A 20,603-nucleotide genomic window follows, 5' to 3' on the forward strand; every position below is an offset into this window, starting at 1 on the left:
CATGCTACAGAAACTCGTCTTTCTCTTCATCTTCTCCTAGAAATATTTTGAAACTAATAATGAAAAGGGAAGAAGAAAAACAAGCAATCTGCACTTTTTGGTGAAAACAGGAAATACATTGCAAGCCATTTGTATGTGCAGGAGCCATATGAAAGGAAAGGGTGAAAGCTGAGAAGAGAGACACCAGCAGTGGCAGTTCAACAAAACTATTTTTGAAAGCACCAACAAAAATATCATTCCTGGATGTGAGGAACACCCTAAAATGCAAAGTCCTCTCATTTGTCTGGAACAGCATGTGCAAGAACAAGAGTGACTTGGAAGGTGGCAGGAGTCCCTCCTGACCCTGACTTAGTGCATAGAAATAGAGGAGGTGGGCTACGTGTAGAACTATGCAGATAAGCCACGCTTGCAGGAGGGAGCTTGATTTTGCAGTAGCTTAGAAGAAAGCCTTCCAGTTGTGAATAATAACTAGCCTGGAATGCTGCCCTGGGCCTATTATAACCCAACTCAAATGATAAATAATAAAAAAAAAAAAGGGATTAGCATAGACTACATAGAGAGATATTCTAAGAAAAAGCAACAAAAGAGCAAAATGTATTAACAGAAGAATAATATCCTTTAAAACATGTTTCTGGGGAGCAGATGAGCATTATGAATAAATATTTAATTTTGAAAGTTAAAATTATTAAATCTCAGTGAAACACTCATCTATGAAGAGATAGTTCAATGTTGGATACCAAAATTCAGCTAAGTGTATGGGAGGCAGCAAGAGGAGGTAAAATGTGAATAGCAGTCAGGAATGAAGTAGATGGAGATGAAATCACCACAGTACTGCAGATGAAATGAGCAATGGTGCAAGATCAAACATGCATTGTGAGAAACCCAGTGCAGGACACAAGGCATAGAGATGAGGAATGTGGACAAAACTGAAATGAAATGGAAATAGTTCATTGAGATTAAAGAGAAGTTATGCGACCGAAAATGGAGATCCAAACATAAGCATAATTGATATCTCCAAAGAAGAAAACCAAAATAAGAGATCAGAGCAAATATTTTAAAATATAATCACATAATCAAAAAACATAATTTAGAAATGTTTTTATTTTTTAAAAAACTTAAATAATCTACGTATCGAAAGGATGACAGAAAAAAACTGACTCAGAATCATCAACATCCAGACATATCCTAGTAAATCTACTGAACTTCAAAGAAAAGTAAAGGATACTTTGGACCACCAAGAAAAATGAGCAAGTTTCCAATATGAGGGGAAATCAAGCTGGCCTTATCCCCTTGTAGAGTAACATTCAGTGCCAGGAGACAATAGAGTAATGGATTTTGTATTGAGCTAATGTCATTCAAATATAAAGACTACTGAAAAAAAAAACCAGTTTAAAACATTCTAGAATTCTGGCAATATTTTTCCCGTACATTCTTCTTGAAAAAACTATTATGGAACAATTCCACCTACCAAGAGATGCTTGGGTACACTCTGGCAAAAGGACTAATCGTGACCATTGATGCTAGAATCTAATAGAACTAAGATAACAAAAATGGGAATTTAAGTAACAGAAAGAAATTTAAGTGTTACTTGCCATAACAATGTAGAAATAATGAAACAAAAAAAATTGACAGGATGAGGAAAGAAAGATGAAGGTAGAGTTAGTAGCTTTTTGCATCATTATAACATCAGTACTTTTTATCTACCATCATCAGGAATATAATTTAAGACTGTCAATTCAAATGCTGGTAATAGAAATACATATATATATATTTAATAGCACAAAAATATAATCTCATAAAATTGAGCGGTGAAGGAGAGGAAAGGGGGAAAGGGTCCATACACTAATTTTATCATTACTCACAGTAGAAAACTAATGTATGCTCTCTAAAGAAACAGAATTAGGGGCCCCACCCCAGATCAACTGACCCAGAACTACCATCAAAACAAGATCAGGTGAATCATATGCACATTAAATTTTTGGAATCCCACTCTACATCGCCACCAAATTGTAAAAGAAATGGTTGCTTTCTCATTTCCATTTTCTCTCTTCCTTGGTGGTCTATCTACCTACAGTAGTATTTTTAATAGCTCTGTATTAGTTTCCTATTGCTGCTATAACAAATTACCACAACCTTTCTGGCTTTAAACAACAAAAAATGACTCTCTTATAATTCTCAGGGTCAGAAGTCTAATATTAAGGTGTGGTCAGGGCTGTGCTCCTTCTGAAGGATTCAAGAGTGAATCATTCCCTTGCCTTTTGTCAGCTTCCAGAGACTGCCTGCATTCCTTTGCACACAGATCCTTCCTTGCATCAGTCCAGGCTCTCTTGCTCTCATCATCACATCACCTGCTACTACTTTGATCCCCATCTCCATCTTATAAGATTCTTGTGATTACACTGCACTGGGCCCACCAGATAATCCAGGAGAAGCTCCCCATCTCAAAGTCCTTAACTTAATCACATCTGCAAAGTCCCCTTTGCCATATGAGGTCACCTATTCACTGGCTCCCAGGAACAGGATATGAACATCTTTGGGGAGGTTCAGCGAGGTGCATCATTCAGCCTATGACAAACTCCATTTTTTTCAAATTCCACCATTCTTCTCCACACTGGTCAAATTCTGCTTCCTACTTAAAGTAGCCCTGATTCAACTAGCAAGGAAATGCTCTGGAATTCTTATTTGTACAACTTCTATGGCACTTATCACTTTAATCTGTGTGATACAGTGATTATATACTTGCCATATCTCTCCCTTTATCCCATCCCACCCCCACTTTACTTGAGGGGAGAGGTTGCAGACATGATTCCAATCCCATACCCATACTAAAGGTGCACATGCTAATATCATCACAGACGTCTTAACTGCCAAATCCAAATCACACTTTTAAGTTCATTTATTCATTCAACAAATATTTATTGTGCACCTTGTTATGGTTTGGATGTTTGTGTCCTCCCGAAATTCATATGTTGAGATTATAATCTCCAAGGTGATGATATTAGGAGGTGGGGCCTTTGAGAGGTGATTAAGTCATGGGGGCAGAGCCCTCACAAATAGAATGAGGTTCAAGATACACACCCATTGTCCCTTCTGCCACATGAGGACAGACTGAGAAGGCACCATCTGTGAACCAGAAAGTGGGTCCTCGCCAGACTACAAATCTGCCAGCACCTTGATCTTGGGCTTTCCAGCCTCCAGAACTATGAAAAATAAATTTCTATTGTTATAAGCCACCCAGTTTATGGTACAATATTTTGTAATAGCAGCCCATATGGACTGAGACACACTTACTATGTGCCAAGCATTGTTCTGGACTCCAACAACACAACAGTGGATAAAGTAGACTAAATCCCTAATCTCCTGAGGTTTGCATTCTAGTGAAGGAAAGAAAGAAACCAATAGATACATAAGCTGGTGCCAGGGAGGGAGCAGAGCTGCAAAGAAGGAAGGTCAATCCTTCCTACTAGCCTGCTTTGCAGCCCTTGCTTGTTGACCCTTTCTCCTTCTCGAAAACCTCTCTTCCCATAGTTTACGGCACTAGGACCTCCAAGTTCTCTTCCTGTCCCTCTGACTGTTTTCTGTGGTCCCTTCCTAATGATTTGTTTTACTTTCATACCCTTTAAATACTGGTTTTGTTCAGTTACCCATCCTTTGCCCTCTTCTTGTCTCCTCCATGCTCATGTTCCCCAGATCTCCATCTCCAGAGCTTACTGCTCCCTGCTGCAGACCTCAATATTCAGTGGCCTCTGATCATTGCCATCTGGATGTACCATGGGCACTTCAAGCTCAATATATTCAAGAATGAAATTTTGCTGCTCAAAAAAGCTTGTTTTTGTCTTGCATTGCCGGTCTCAGTTGGTCATTAGGTACCCAGGCTCCCAAACAAGAATTTAAGTGATCGCTTTAGACTTGGTCTCCCTTGCCCCCAGCTTTAAATCTGTCACCCAAGGCTGTCAATTTTGCTTTCTAAACATCCCTCCATTCCAGCTTCTCCTTCAGGGCCTCATTGTCCCTCTCCTAGAATACTGAAAAACCTTCCAAACTACTCTTCCTCCCGCCAGTCCAATGCCCCTCCAAGTTATGCTCTGCACTGTGCTGCCAAAGTGATTTTTCTAAGACACAGATCCGACTGCATTGTTTCTAAGGCGAAGTCCTGCAGTGGCTGACCCACGCCTTGAAGATGAAGGGAAACTCTTCCACATCCTTTGCAAGCCTTTGCATGTGGACTTCATCTCCCCCTGATTCTTACACTGTGCTCCAATCACATCCATTCAATGTCTTCCCACGAATTTCCCAAATGCACGATGCTACGTCTCCCCCGCTTCTTTGCCTCTACTGTCACCTTTGCTAGAATGCCTTTCTTCACCTCATTTGTCTAGTGAACTAATCCCTTAAAACTGTATGTGGTCATCATTCATGCATTTACATCTTCCCAAGCCTCCTGCAGAAAAAGGAGACAGTAAAACCATATTTGTTATGTCTTGTCCCCACTTGCATTCGTCCCCACATCAGGCCTTTACACTTACGTCTCCCTTTCCCGGAATGTGTTTTCCCCGACCCTTCACATGTTTTCTTTGCTAACAATTTAGGTCTCAGTTCAAACGTTACTCTCAGGCAGGCCTCCCATCCACTCATTCTCACAGAGCAGCTCTTCTGCCACCAAGGTCACTATCATGACCACACTTACACTGGTGCTTTGAAGTTTCCTCCTCAAAGGTCCTATTGTCCCACACCCACCCCTGTTCAGGCACCAGCCATGGCTGCAGGGCCACAGGGGTGTATGTCCTGAGCCCAAACTGGGACCCATGTGGACTCCAGACCCATTTCAATACTGCAGGCCACTTTCCAACCGTCTGTTTCCCACATGAGGTCAACCAGATGCCCCAAAGAACCCCCATGCTTGTGCCTATGAGGTTGTCCAGTGATTCCATTTCCAGCCTTCACTTCAGGGGGCACCCTGGTTACCAGATTGCCCAGCTAGCTGGCACAATATCTCTGTCATGGGAACATGCAAGATCGAGTAGCCAGAATGGTGCTGCCACATTGATTTGTTTACATAGACACAGCTCCCACGTAGCCTGGGAGTAGCAGTGCTCCCTCACAGCACATACACAGTCTGAAAGTACACTGTTTATTAGTTCACTTGTTTATTTTCTGCATGCCGCCCCAACACCAGTAGAATGTAAGCACTGTGCAGAGGGTGACCTTAGCTGTCTTCTTCACCATTAGATGCTCAATGCCAAAACAGTTCCTGGAACAGAAGGTATTCAATAAATATCTGTTCAGCAGATAAACGAATTATTGCATGAGATGGTGTATTCAATTACAGGCCTCCTTCCTCCTCTAGAATGCAAGCTCTCAAGACAAAGGATTCTTATTCATCTTGGTCCTCATACTGATGTTGTACCAGCCATGTGAGGAGACACAAAGTCAATATCTTTGAATGCATAAATAAATGAGTGAATAAGAAAATGAATGCGTGAATGAATAAACATATATTATCTACTCTAGTTCTTAGTCTTGTCTTCACATTAGAATCACCTGGGGAGCTTTTAAAAACTGCATGCAGGACAATTAAGTCAGAATCTCTGTGGGTGCATTTCAGGCATGAGTGCACTTAAAGCTCTTTAGGCAGTTCCAGTGTGCAGCCATGCTTGAGAACAGGGAGACCAGCCATCCAGGTTTCCTCAGGATTGAGGCATCTCCCAGGATGCAGAAATTTCCCAGCTCTAACTGTGACCGTACTGGGCAGACCAGCATGGTTGGTCATGCTGGTTGAGAACCACTGATCCAAACTGTCTCCCAGGACCTTTCTTGAGTGATGTATTTTCAGTTTTTGAGAAGTCAAGACTCATTGGCTTCATGCTTTTATTTGACACTTACTTAATTACACTCAGGCCTGTAGCTCACCTTGACCTCCAGGACGGCTTCCTGCTGTGTTCAGGTTTGTGCTGCTGTTATTGACTGGAGTGACATACGAATTTGTGACATACGAATGGCAAAGGGAATGATTAAACCATCACAGCAAGGCAGCAATGGCCAGTAGATCAGCTAAAGAAGTGAAGAAAAGTGTAAAATGCTGCCTTTCCAAATGCAATCCCTGTGAGCCTTCACTCTCTCTCTCTCTCTCTCTCTCTCTCTCTCCAAAATGACAGCATATTTTGACACATTCTCATTTACCATTTGTTTATGCTGGTTACCCCGGTATGAGTTTGCAGTCCCTGTCACTATCTGAGGAGATAAATAATTTTCTAAATTGAAAATGCCCTGTGTAAACCGAATTAATATTCACCATTCCAAACCTAATCAATTTGCTACAAATATGTGGTTTATGCTAAACCCATCCATGTGTGGACACCAGCACCAGAAATGCTCTTCGACCTATGAAGGAAACGCAGCACCACTGCTCTCCAGGTAGGGTCTTGTTATTCAAAGTGTGATCCCAGATCAGTTTCTGGGAGCTTGTTAGAAATGCAGGAACTCAGTCCCCACCCCAGAGCTACTGAATCAGTGTCTGGAGGTGAGATCCAAGAATCTGTGTTTTAAAAAATTCTCCAGGTTACACAAGGGTATTTCAAAAAGTTCGTGGAAATATTCATATCATCTTGTAACTCTGTTCTTCAACAAACTTTTCGAAGTACCCTTGGACTTATGCATGCTCAAATTTGAGAATTGCTCATCCAGTGAACACTCTGACTAATTATTAATGTTAATATTTCAGAGCCCAGTGGGAAGAAGCAAGGGTAAGGCAGGAAAGGAGGCACAAATCACAGTAGTCCCAGCCTCTGCTGCACACTAGAAACACCTGTCCAGTTTTAAAAAACATCAGTGCCAGGATCCCATCCCGAGCGACGTGACTTAATTGTTATGGGGTGCAACCTGAACATAAGGATTTTTTCAAAGCTCCCCCAGTGATTCTAATGTGCAGCAAAGCTTGGGAATCACTGATACAGCTTAAGCACCAGGAACCCTGCCTTCGCCTCATTGCTTCTGGCTTCCACTGCAGGCAAACCCAGAGGAACAGGCAGCACACACACTTGCTGTCCCTCCTTCCTTCACAGCCATCAGAAGCAGCAGTGACGGAGAGAAGCAAGGGCTCACTGGCTCTGCAGCTCACCTCCGGCATGGGGAATACTTGTTCGGTTTACCCTCCATTAGTAGCTGTTCGATCTTTGACTATTCCCTCCCACCTCTCTGAACCTCAGTGTCTTCATCTGTCCAATGGAGACAGTAAGATCCAATTCCCGGGACTATTTGGAGCATTACAGATGACATGTGCAAGTGCCTGCTAACACTTTGCTAGCACATGTTAGATGTTCAAATGCTCTGAGCCAGGGGAGAGTTTTCGCTCTACCCTCTCTCTACCCTCTTCCCCTGCTGGTGGGACATCCAGCAGCACCAAGTTGGGCAAATATTTAGGGATGTCTCTTCCTCAGTTCCCCAAGGCTGTTGGTGAATTGCAAAAAAACTGTTCACAAGTTAATTCACTTACACGATCTCATTTCAGTCTCACAACGCCTCACCCCAGTAAACAAGATAATTTTTATTGTCCCCCTTTCTCGATGATAGAAGGGAGGCTTAGAGAAGTCCAGCCTCACATTCTCACGGAATGGCAGGCTCAGATGCCCTGCTGTAGGGCCGGGTCTGCTCTTTGGGAAGTGGGGGCGGGGATGGGATCGATGGCAGAGTGATGGGGTGGGTCTTCGTGGTATAATAACGGATCATCGTTTTCTCTCTCCCACTTGTCTACACACAGGAGCCAATGCCTCGGCCCCAGACCAACTGAGCTTAGCTTTAGCCTGGAACAGAGTGGACATCGCTCGCAGCCAGATCTTTATTTATGGGCAACAATGGCCGGTAGAGTATATGTTGTCGCCCCTGAAAAGCCCACCTGCTTGGGCAAGGGTATTTGTTTAAGGAGCCTCCAAGAGCGGCTCAGAAAACTGCTGCCCTTTCTTTAGGAAGGAAAATGTCCCTTGGTAGCACATCCCTGGCCTGGCTCCCTTTCTCATAGCTGGGAAAATGCTGCCACCTGGTGGGAGTTACACTCCAAACATTACAAATATTTACAGAATCTCTTTGATAACAATTTTCAGCTGCAAATGATGCCATTTCTTTTAGTATGTCTGAACAAATTATAAGACAAAGTTGTATAAATTAAAATTAAGGAATGAATGGAATTATCAGTTTGTTTCTGATTGTCTTTGAGGGGGCAAAAGGAAGAGCTTGCTGCTTCCAAGTGGTGGCACCCCACACTGTTTATGGCTGGGTCACACCTCAGAAGGCAGAATTAGCAGGCCTCCATGTGCAGGTGCCATCTGCTCCTGGTGGTTGAGAACAGGTCCTTCCTATTCCCAAAGAACTACATGAGGGGACCAAAGCTTTATGTAACTGTTCCTGGTTTGCTTCCCTCAATCTACTCTACCAAAAATAAAGACTTGGGGAATTGGCCATTGGGTGGTGTATGCATGCATCCACAGGAGGCAGCCCAGCAGGCTGAAATTCGATTTCTGTGCCTGGAATCACACCACTCATGGCAGGTCTCTTTTAACACTTTCTGTCTCTCAGAGAGCTTCTGACTGGGGCTGAACCCCTGTCTTCATTCAGTGCTAGTGGATTGCTAGTGTGGAAAGATTTGTCAAAGAGTCTGGACACTGGGAAACTTGTGTGACAGAAATTAAATAAAAATCCTAGCCAGTGGCAAATCCAGAATGTAGACGGTTCTTTTTTTATTTAAGGGACCCCACCTTGCTTTGGTCTTGCCCAATTCTCCATGAGATTCAGCATCTATTGAGGTTCTTTGGTCTGTTTGCTTGAGTCCCTCTTCTCAAGTCAGCCAGGAGTCGCATTCAGAGCCTAAGGATGATAGAATGAGGACAGAGACTTCCCACTTTGGCACTTCACTGGCGTTGCAGAAGTTTGGTCACAGAATTACAAGGGGAAAACCCATATAAACCTTTACACCTTCTCAGGATCCAGAACAAGAAAGAGATTCAAGGAAGAAATAGCTTTGGAACTAGAACCCTTGACTTCTGTTTGCAAAGACAGGCTCCCCAATACAGGAGAGATCATGGTTGTCCCAAAAATGAAGCTATGAACAACCTTGCCAGCGTGTCTGTGGATGTGCTAAAGGTTTACCAGATGTCAAAGGCATCCACTTCTAAGTCGTTCAGGTGAACGCAAAAGAGCTGCATCCCTAGACCCTGGGACAGACTAATTCAGTGACTTGATTTGCAGGTGGGGTCCCTGGAGCAAGCCATGCTGGATGCCCTAGTTCTGGACAGAGTGGACTTTGTGAAATTACTCATAGAGAATGGAGTAAGCATGCACCGTTTTCTCACCATCTCCAGGCTAGAGGAATTGTACAATACGGTAGGGCCGAGCTAAGGCACTTTTATTTTCTCTACGTTTTTTTGTTGTACCTTCTCCTGCCCCCCACCTGCCTGTGATTCTTTCCCTCCCTCCCCTCCTCCCCAAATGCATGGATCATTCTTCACAAATACTTCCCTAGACCTATGTAAACAACAAACACCAAGTTACCAAATTCCTCTTGTTTTAACTGCTCAGTTGTCAGCATCTAAGGCAAACAGTTAGGTGATCACCTATGGGTATTGTTCTCATATTCTTACAAAAGACCACAAGGCTCTGGAAATTAGAACCTCGTCTACTCTGGAAGCCCAGAGGGTGTTTGAGGCAATTGGCAGAGGAATATTGATTTAATTTAAGTATCAGAGAAGGCCAGTTACCCATCCTGCACCATTTCATTATCCTCAGAGCTATGAAGTTCATTCTTTTTCCACAATAGTGGAATAAAATGTAAAATATCTCTTGTTTAAAGTTACCCAAAAATATTTTTTGGTTTTTTTTTTTTTTTTTTAGTTTCATCATGATTTGCTAATTCACTCACTAGAGACACCAAGGAGTGATCACAGGGAAAACTACTATTTATGAAGTTTTTGAGAGCACTCAACAAGTTAAGTGCATTGTCTCTGAGCTGATGCTGAAATCCAGTGAATTGTACAGAGCAGATATTGCTTTCTCCCATTTAACAGATGAGCAAAGTGAGGTTGTCTTAGTCCATTTATGCTGCTATTAACAAAATATCTGAGACTGGCTATTTTATGAACAACAGAAATTTATTTCTCATGATTCTGGAGGCTGGGAAATCTCAGACCAAGGCTCTGGCAGCTTTGATGCCTGGTGAGGGCTGCTCTCTGCTTCCACGATGGTGCTTGTTGCTGTGTCCTCCAGAGGAGACAAATGCCATGTCCTCATGTGGCAGAAGGGATGCAAGGGCAAAAGGGCTGAGTGTCGTGTGAAGCCTCTTTCATGAGGACCTTAATTTCCTCCTAAAGACCCAGCCTCTTAATACTATTTCACTGGAAATTAAGTTTCACCATGAATTTTGGTGGAACACAAACATTCAGACCATAGCCGTGGCCAAGAAGCGAATTGGTTTATTCAAGGTCACAAGATTTTCAAGAAAGAAGCCAGTACTGAACCCAAGCTTCTGTCTCAGAGATTGTTCTTCTCATTTGTCACAATGTCCCTTACCCACCACCCAGAGCACAAATGGATAGAGGTCACTGACCTGTCTCCAACCAGTGGTAGGTGTTAGATGGTGCCACATTATCTCTCTCTCATTCCCACTGCAGAAAATAGAAAACAAGTTAGCAGAGTGACTCAGGTTTTCTCAGCAGATTTTTCTTGGCTCAGCCTACTGAAACTTTCAGTGAGAATAATGGGGTTTTCCATTTAAAATAAATAAATAAAATAAGACAGAGTTGAATGCTTGCAAATCAATTAGAAAATCAAGGGAGTAAAGTGGTTTATCCCAGAGCTTGACAAGAAAGAAAAGAAGTAGGAAAGTTCTAGATGGAGACAGGCAGATAGATTTCATCCCTCCAATCAACGGGTGGTGGTTACCTGGAATACTCTGTTGGGAAACATATGGAACAGAGAATGGCCTCCGTAATAACAATAACAGCTAACATTTATGAAGTGCTGTGCACTCTTTTAATGTTTATAAAGCCTTAAAAACATTGTATCATTTAATCCTCACAACAACTCTGTCAGAAAGTGGTATTATTATCCCCATTTTACAGATGATAAAACTGAGTTGCAGTTAAGTAGCTTGCCCATGTGTAGAGCCAGGATTGGAGCCAGGCACCGACTCCAGAGTCTGCATGTTTAATCAGTACATAGTACAGCATCCCCTCGGTGGAAAAGAGTTCTGATGGGCGTGTCCACATGAATGGGCAGGTGGTTGAGGCAGTACGTGGGGACTGCTTACTATTTAAATGTGTTGAAACAGCGCTCAAGGATTTGCCATCAATAACTTAGATCCTTCAGAAAGGTCACCAAATTCAGCAAGTAAAGATACATGACACCCATTTAAATTTAAATTTCAGATAAACAACAAATGAGTTTTTAGTATAGGTATCCAAATATTGCATGGAACATACTTATGTTAAAATTGTTCATTGTATATCTGAAATTCAAATTTAATTTTTCATCCTGTATGTGGTCTAGCATTCCTATTCCTGAAAGACGATAGAATGGCAATTCATTTCACTTTACTCTTACTTCAAGCAGACATACATCTTTTCCCCAACTCTCTCTTTATCCCAAACACCGTGTGGCTTTTTCTTTAAACCAGGTTTCAGCAAACTATCATCCAAAGGCCAAATCCAACCCACTGCCTGTTTCTTTACAGCCTGCAAGCTAAGAATGGGTTGTTTACATTTTTCAATGGTTGAAACAACCAAAAGATGAATGATATTCTATGGCATATTAAAATTACATGAAATCCAAATTTCTGTGTCCTTAAATAAAGCTTTATTGAAACACAGACAAGCTGATTTGTTTATATATCATCTCTGGCAGCTTTCACACTAAGACAGAAGAGATGAACTGTTTCAATAAATACTATACAGCCCACGAAGTCTGAAATATTTACTGTCTGGCCTTTTACAGAAAAGTTGGCCAACCCTTTTTTGGACAATTTCTCATTCATTATGGATAATAAACAAATTGCCATGGCAATCTTTCATTGTATTTCCAATGTGGTCCATTGACCCCTTTGTTTCCCCTGCAGCAAAATCAGCTCCTTCAATGATATTTTGGCCCAGCTGTCAACAGAGTTGATGACCTGCTTTACAAAATTTGAACCTAAAACCTCAAACACTTTTTCCCGAGGAAATGCAATCCAAAAATCTGCCAGTGTGTTTGTTTAGAAAAGTCAGGTACAACTGAGCAACTAGAACGAGACCCATCTTAATGAACTGCCCTCTGCCAGCCAGACCCTTCCTTCCAGATCCTTCTCACCTTGATGATCAGAGCCCCTGACCAGCAAAACTGTTTGATTCTTCTTTATTGTTTTCAGAGACATGGGCCCTCAAATACATTGTACCACTTGGTCAGGGATGTCAAAAAGGTAAGAATCCTCTCGACCGCAGGTCAGAGGCCCTGTCTTGACTGCCTACTGTGACTGAAAGTGCTTCTGTTTTGCATGAGCTACAGAGTATTCCTGTCCTTGCCAGACCCCCCTCATTTCACAACAGTGTGTACGTGTGTATGTCTTTTAACTCTGACACCTCTGCTTACAACACAGCTTTGGTTTTATCTCCAGTTGCCGTGGTTTTAGATGCTTTTGTTGGACATAATGCTTTTGAATAGTGGAACTCTAGGCTTTCCCCCATGCCATGTGGATTTATGCCATTACCTGTACTTTCCCATGTGCCCCTCACTGTTTGGGGAGCTAGTTTCCGTGCTGCCTGACTGAGCATACAGGGTCCTTACTAGATCCTGACACAATGTCACATCTAGCATCAGATAGCGTGTAGGAAGCATAGCTCCCAGAACCTCAGAGAAACAGGGATTGAAACATACATGCATTTCATCTAACACTTACTTTTTTCCAGAATATTTTTTCACACTCATCATCTCATTTTATGGGGGTAAAAAAAAAAGGAAAAAAGAAAAGCTGGTAGATATGGATCAAGTAGAATTAGTCTCATTTCACAAGCGAGGAGGTGAAATACAAGGAGGTGAGAACTGTATTAAGTGGTTAGTGATAAGCTGGGATTAGAGATCAGATTCTCTAATAAATAATAATAATGAAAGAATAGCTATGATTTAGTAAGGACTAGGTGCCCAACATTGACATAAGCTTTCTATGCATCTTAACTCACTTGACCTTCACAACAAATCTATGAAGTAGAATTATTATTATTTTATTATTATTATTAGGTAGTATTATTCCCATTTAAAGATGAGAAAAATGAGGCACAGGGAGGTTATGTTTAATCTCAGCCAAGTGTTCGTTTCTTTTACAGTCTCTCCCAGAGGTAGCTTGGGCTCTGAACCCTTGACCCCATCCCCAAAAGTGATATTTTAACTCCAAAGGATAAAATAGATGGTGGCACTCTCCCCACCCCACACACATGTGCCCACACACACGTGCGCGTGTATACCCACTGTCACCACTCTGGAGCAATTCTTTTAGTCCACAGGACATACGCAGAGAAAGCCACAAAGTGAGGTCAAAAACAGGGTACAATTCCTTCATCTCATAGGAAGTCATCAGCTAGGACCGACCTTTAGGTGTCTGTAGCTATTTTTTAATTTTTCCTTTGAAAGGTCAAGCAAAGGGGCTGCTCATAATGTACCTGTTAATCTGCCAGACCTTTTCTAGTGACAAGTAAAGGATATAAAAGCAGAAACAAAAAAAATCTAAAAACCTCTTCCTTTGGCCCTTGCAAAATTTCCTCCCATCTCCACACAACCTTAAAGAAAGATTTTTCATCCATGTGAGTGAGGGAAGCCTGCAGTGTTTCCAAAGCAAGGGGAACAGATACGGCGCAATCTGTCCCCCAACTCAACAACCATTTTCCTAGGATCGCATCTCTCGATGGCCTGCCCCATTCCCAGCCATGGGAGCACATCTGCCCTCAACAAACCCATTTCTCTTTCCTTCAAGCCTTCCACTATGGTTTAATTTATCCTGGTTTAAAATTGCCTGCAAGCTAAACTCAGAAGATCAGAAGTGCAGACATCCAATATGCATTCTCTGCTGAGATATTTGTCGATCATGCGCAATAAAATGTTGTGAGCTTTTCTAAAATAATGAATAAGGTATTCTCCACCTCACCTTAAGCTAGTTGGTGTCCCTGAAGGAATTGTGAGGTTTTCTGAAGAGACAGCAAAGCCTTTGTCCCTCAGTCCCAGCCATCAGCCAACCCAAGCCTTTAAACCGTCACTCATCCACTTCCACCGCCCAGTCTCCCAGCAATAATGTCTTGCCTGCTTTTGAAAGAGATTTTTGCAGTTAGATTTCACTGAGTAATAAATGATCAAAATCCCTCTTCTTAGGTTCTCTTGCCCACAGGACTCTGCTTTGCAACATCCTTGTCTCTCTTCTGCAATCCCTTCTGCATTTGCTTACTTCACCTGTATTACTAGAATTCATCTAAAGTATCTTTAAGCTGGGCAATTTATTTATTTATTTATTTATTTTAGTTTCTTAGCTAAAGATGTACCTCAAAAATAATATAGATTAACAAGAAAAAACAGGATGGTAAGGATTTGGGAGGAAGGAATATTATTAGTTCACAGCAGCTTTTTTTTTTTTTTCTTTTAAGTGTGGTCCAAATATTGGAGCTAGAAGATACTTACATAAGCATTCATTTACTTACTAACTTAGTAACTGGAAAAAATGTTAACCGATCACCCAGAAGAGTACTGAACTGGCCTAGGAACAACTTATCCTTTTACCTGGGAATAGAGGCTGCTAATCAGGTGGGGAGAGACAGAAAGCCCAGCATTGGTTTTTTCCCTTGGGAAGGAGAAAGAACGGGAAATGCAGACTCCTTTTATTTCTATAATAATGTCGAACAATTGGAGAGCAAGAAAGAAAAAAATGGGAATCAAAGGAGCTGGCAGTGTCTACATTTTATGTTCTCTGGATGAAGGGAGCTGAATATGACGCTCTTTATTTGTCGTGTGTTTTTTGAGAAGGGAATAACAGAGGTTCACATGGGTGCACAGCTTTCCCAGATGGTTCCGGATGACTCCCAGCAAATTAGGCTGATAAGATGCTCAGGCTACAAAAACTAAGTTTAAAATGCTAAGAAAATCCTGGGAAGCTTAAGCAATTTTGAAAATTAATATAACAATTAGCATGTGCTGTCTTCTTTACAATTATAGAGGGAAATATACACATTCATTTAATCTGTGACAAAAATCGACCAGTAGATTAGAAACCTGGCCCAAAATACTATTCGTGAGTTAGGAACACAGTCCTATATCTTAAATATAGTGTTTGATAATATGTCTGTAAAATTAAGTGTAAATAACTCTTAAGAACCCAGGGAGCGCATTTAGGATTTAGCAGAACGTTGTAAGTCAAACAGCAGGACATCTCCAAGTCCAGCTGTTCTTTGAAGCCCACAGAACTGAATATGGAGAGTTGCTCCCAAACTAGTTTTAAAATCTCAAAGTATTTACATGAAGGGAGCAATATAGGAGCAGTGAACTAAAAGAGCAGCTATTCAGTGTCAATCAGAAACTTCTATTGATAGACAATCCGATTTCCTGAACTATCGTCATGCATAAATCCATTGAATGTACCAATGCTCTCATATTAGACCAGAGTGGCCCGAGTCTGTCTGCTTTTCTGTGAAATATAACCTGCCATTTTAGTAGCTGTCTGCTCAATTTGTGCCTCTGTGTGTTTAAAAGTAGCATTTTTCTTCCTTAAATTAAATGTGCTAATACTTCAAATTACCTATACTATCCCTCCCCACCAAAGAAGGGTGATATTTGAGTATTATATATAGTGGTAATTTTAAATTTTATGAAAATTTAAAGTTCATTTATCTGGAAATTAAGACCCAGAGCTTTGCAGAATGAAAAAAAAAAGGCATTTAAGACACACTTTGGGAAAGGATATTTTCATAATCCCATCTGCTAAATTCATACAAATTTGCAAAAACATTCATATTTTTTAAAAGATTGATTGCATGGTCTATTACTGTGCTAACCTGCCAAACATTGGGGTAATGTCCTCTTCCCACCTGGTGATTACTTACAGCAACTGCAGTGCACTTTTCCTTATCATAAGGATGTCCCCAGATAGTCTTCTCCTTGCTCTCAGGTAAACCCACAACCAGCAGTCATTTCACACTTTACACATACCAGAAGGAATCAACCTTGTCTTGAAGACTTGATATGAGTTTCAAAGAAAAAAAAATGTTCCTGAACAATTGAAATTTGACAGTGATATGATGAGCTGACATCTGAAAAACAGAGTTTATTCTGAAGAGCAGATTTCATAAGTAAATTTAAACTATTCTTTAAGTTAAGGCATTCTTAGGCATGGCACGGATTAAAACTTAGCTTCAGAGTAGCAGTTCATAGCATGAAAAAAGGAGACAACATTTTCAGGTTGTCCAATTGTACCTACGCAGAGACCCAAGCCTCTCTAGCTACTTATTTGAACCACGTGGCCTACTACATGTTAAGGCATGAAATGGGAAATAATTGTTCAAGCTCTACCAATTACTAAAGTAATTACCCAAAGGGAGAGGGTTGGGGTAAGCAGAAACAGTGGGCAGAATGATTTTTACCCAGTAGCACTTTTGACTTCCAATTTGAAATGGATCTAAGCAAAGGAAGACTCCTCCAGAAGATTTCTGGACATTACCTATTGGTATGTAAGGTACCATTCACCTTCTCTGCCTTTTCCAGAGGAGGTAGATTCGATGAGCACAATCCCACCCTGTCTATCCCTTTACCGTCCATGTCTCTGAGCCCCCAGTTCCACTAACCACACTCAGGACGTAACTGGCAGCCACATCAACCTTGGAAACTCTGGATAGGGGTCCACTTGCAGAAAAGAAATGAGCAGCCTGACATGTAGTGTTCGTACAATGAAACCTTAAAAGTAACTGTGTCCAAGCCACCTATTTTGAGAGCATAAACTGAGGTAGAGAGAAAGCATGTGACTTGCCCAGTGTCACGGGGGGCAGAGCCAGGGCCACAGCCCAACCCAGTGCTGATTCCACGATGGGGTCATGTCTCTGGCTTTTTCTGCATGAGTATCGTAAGGTCCCCTCAGCCCAGAGGTGCCCATCCTAGGATAAACAGTGCAGATGCATCATTGGTGACATCCGCATGTCACAGGTGGTCAAGGCCATCAGCCTGGTACTTCATCACGCACCCACACTTCCATCCCTTTCAGAGTCCACCTAGGAGGACACAGTTATCCCAAGAGACTTAAATTGTTCCCAATTTTATTCATTTTACAAAATCTATTTTTTCTTCTCCAAAACTTTTCTACTCTTCCTAGTAAGAAATGCAAAACTAATTTCCCTTAACCTCTCTGATCCCAAAAGTCTCTGGAAAGAAACAGGTGCAATCAGCCTTGCAGGCTGAGTTCGAACACATTACTTGCTAAAGTAAACTTTCCCTCGTCCGGATATCACTTCAACAAGAGCATCTGACTCCCTCCTTAGTCCCCAATCCTTCAGACTGCTCTGAATTTGTTCATTTGGCCTTAGGATACACATAAAATACAACAGGCAGGTAAATGCTGGTGAGGGAGGGAGCCTCACTGACTTTGGGTAGGTGAACAGCACCCCCTTGTGGTCAAACAGAATGCAGGCTCGTTCCTCTCCAGCTTTCTCCTGCTTCAGACCCAACCATACATAAATCATGTTGAAATAGTCAAACTTTATATGAGAAGATTCTGGCACCTTCTCTAGTGGTTTATAGTCCTAGCAGTTCTTTATTTAAAAAGCCATTTGCTAAAAATGCTTTATTTGCCCCTGAAATTTTTATTTATTCTGAATTTTACTACTATGATCTCTTTTCTGACAACTCCCACTCATAAAGACATCTCAAAAGCATAAATATTGCCATTCAATATTGGTCTCCAGGCAACATTAGAGTCTTGTTCCTAGAATTCAAACTGATGCTCACGCATAAGTTTCTCAAAATAAAATATATAGGCTTTAGGCTCACTATCACCCACATGTTAGATTCAGAGAATTCTTACAAGATTAAAAGTAGACACACATCCATAGACTTGCTCTGATTGCCTTTCAATCACATCACAATAAATCCTTTGGGGATTTTCCCAAAACCTGGTATTTTAGCATTACATAAAGACCATGGAGTTCAGCCCCCTTTTACTGGCAAGGAAACTGAGGCCCTGTGGGAAAGTGGCTGATCCATGAAGCACAGACAGAAACCCAGGGCAGCTCACTAGACACTGCCGTCCTTTCTCCTGCCTGCCTCACAGTGCCAAAGAGATAACCCAGATGGGGGGGCATCCTCTAGCAGTCATCCTTACAGGAGCCAAACGAGCTCGAGATGAGGCCTACCCAGGCATATCCAGTCTCTTGGGATCTTCTCCTCTTTACATGACAGCCTTGCCTAACCATGCAGTAGAGCTGGAGGGTCCAGGAACCGTGGCCTCTTCACCTGCCCCAAAATAATGGAGAGAAATGCTTGCATGGGTGATAATTTTAAAACTCAGCTGACTTTTTATGAAAAGTGCAAGACATGAAAAGTTACTATCTTAAAACTTTCTGTGTTCCCTTTTTAATATTTTTTGCCATGCTTTGCATAAAGAAGTCAGACAATTGGTCTTTCTTAATTGCCTGAAGAGAGCTTAACTTGCTGATTCAGTTAGATTGATAAAATAATCTTCAAACAAAGGAGATTTTGAAATTCTGAGGAGGGTAAAGACCATTTTTGTGAAGGGACCATTCAGCTAATGAAATGGATCTCAGGCTGGGTTGTGATGGTCCAAGGTCAAGGATGGGAGGGGTTCTGTGTCTCAAAGTGTTTCCACCTCATATATAATGCCTTTCACAGAGTCCCGTTTTGCCTGGCCAGCTCAAATTAGCTCCCCAAGCCTGCTGTGTGCCCCAAGCCATGAGAGAGGTGGATCCCAACAGGTGGGGGTGAGAGCCAATTGAGGACAGTCTTTGAAGTCCAGCTACAGCGATCCATGTATTTCAAATCAAATTTCCACACTGAACGGGGGCTATCCCAACCAGGGGTGACTAGCAGACTGTGGCTCGTTCTGTTACTAAGAACGTAATGCTGAAAAACCCCAAACCCAGAACTCATCCCAACAACATCAATTGATTTCACTGTTCTACTGGTTTACATTTTGAAGAAAAAACATTCTGGGTACCTGCCACACACCAGGCGCTATAAAAGGCACTGGGAATATAAAGATAAATAAAATAATTAATTAAATGAGAAAGCTTTGGTTAAATGATAGTATTCAGTGGGCCACCTCTAACCCTGAATCTCAAAACCTTCCAATAGATGTGGTTGACCGTAGGAAAGCTGAGTAAGGATAACTGAAAACCTACCCTCAGCTTAGCAAAAGAACTTAATTTCCTACTAACAGTGATTATTTTTTTACACTATGAATCTCCTGGTTCTGCCATGTAATCTACCATTGCCGCATGATCCTTATTTAGTAGACAAGTGGTCTGACAGACTTTGGTGTGTATCAGAATCGCCTGGAGGGGCTGATGAAGAGCATAGCAGCCCGATACATTACACTGGGTAGGACAGAGTCCAGGCTTTTGTATTGTCACCAAGTTCTCCAGGAGACTCTGATACCACCGAAGTTGGAAAACCACCAGCATAGATTGAGCCTCTTCTGTGAAGTGGCAGAAATCTCACACAGCATCCTGGGTGGGTCCTCCATTAGGGACAAAAGTGGATGAAGCCCGTCATGCCTCTCCAAAATACACCTGAGGACACAGTGCCCCAGGCTTCCTACACAGTGTGACACCCCAGCCCTTCATGGCGTAGAGCACTCTCCTGCATGAAGGAACTAGACCAAACAGAGAGAGCTGATTCATCATGCCCTGTGGAATTCTCTGCAAGTCAGAATTTCCCACAAATGAGACTAACTCTTCCTTGACTTAACAGAGCAAGGATCTTCCTTAGACTCTAAAGAGCTTGCTTTTGAAGTGGAAAGCAGTAGTGAGTAAATAATAATAAAAACTTTTCTGGTTTTGCATCTAGGTATGGCATGCAGCTAAAAGACACACCATAACTCTAGGTCTCTGAGAAACCCTACTCTCTTTGAAAGAGGAAATGAAAAGTCTCCTTAATTCTGGAAAAACAGATATCCCATTGATAAAATTTCTTCTCCTATTTCTCCCCTGCTTCTCTTTAAACACAAGGGATCATATACAACTTCATCGTCACACCTAAAATCCCCTCCCTAGACACTGTTTTTATGAAAAAATTGCCCATTTCAAAAAGCTGTCAATAGAGGTTTTGTAGCAAAAGGAGACCTGAGCTCTAAGCAAGTCCCAGCTGATGCTGGCCCTGGTAATAACTCTCATCTTCTGGAAGGAGTCTTCCCTTAGTGAAGGAGAAGAAAATAAATGATCGGTAGGAGGGTGGTGACAGGCCTGGGTCAGAGGCAGAAAGAGGGGCCCAGGAACATGTGGGGAAGCGAGTTCTTCGTGTCTGGGAGCGATAGCATTTGCCTGTCTAGCCTTGTTTTTCTTTCTGCTACACTGGTGTTTTTTTCTCCCCAGCTGAAGACTTGAATAAATATT

The 20,603-nt window shown here is 41.9% G+C and overlaps 1 protein-coding gene across 13 annotated transcripts in view; it reads left to right on the plus strand.

The window, feature by feature from the left end:
- Positions 1-20,603, plus strand: part of TRPM3 (transient receptor potential cation channel subfamily M member 3) — an 877,808-nt gene that overhangs the window by 763,071 nt on the left and 94,134 nt on the right. For all 13 annotated transcript variants that reach the window (XM_063080764.1, XM_063080766.1, XM_063080768.1 and 10 more), the window contains 3 exons: positions 7,757-7,857; positions 9,238-9,372; positions 12,386-12,436. In XM_063080764.1, the coding sequence (XP_062936834.1) occupies positions 7,757-7,857; positions 9,238-9,372; positions 12,386-12,436 (287 nt within the window). The remainder of the gene's footprint in view (positions 1-7,756; positions 7,858-9,237; positions 9,373-12,385; positions 12,437-20,603) is intronic.

The sequence above is a fragment of the Cynocephalus volans genome, chromosome 16, assembly GCF_027409185.1.
Source record: "Cynocephalus volans isolate mCynVol1 chromosome 16, mCynVol1.pri, whole genome shotgun sequence".
Lineage (NCBI taxonomy): Eukaryota > Metazoa > Chordata > Mammalia > Dermoptera > Cynocephalidae > Cynocephalus > Cynocephalus volans.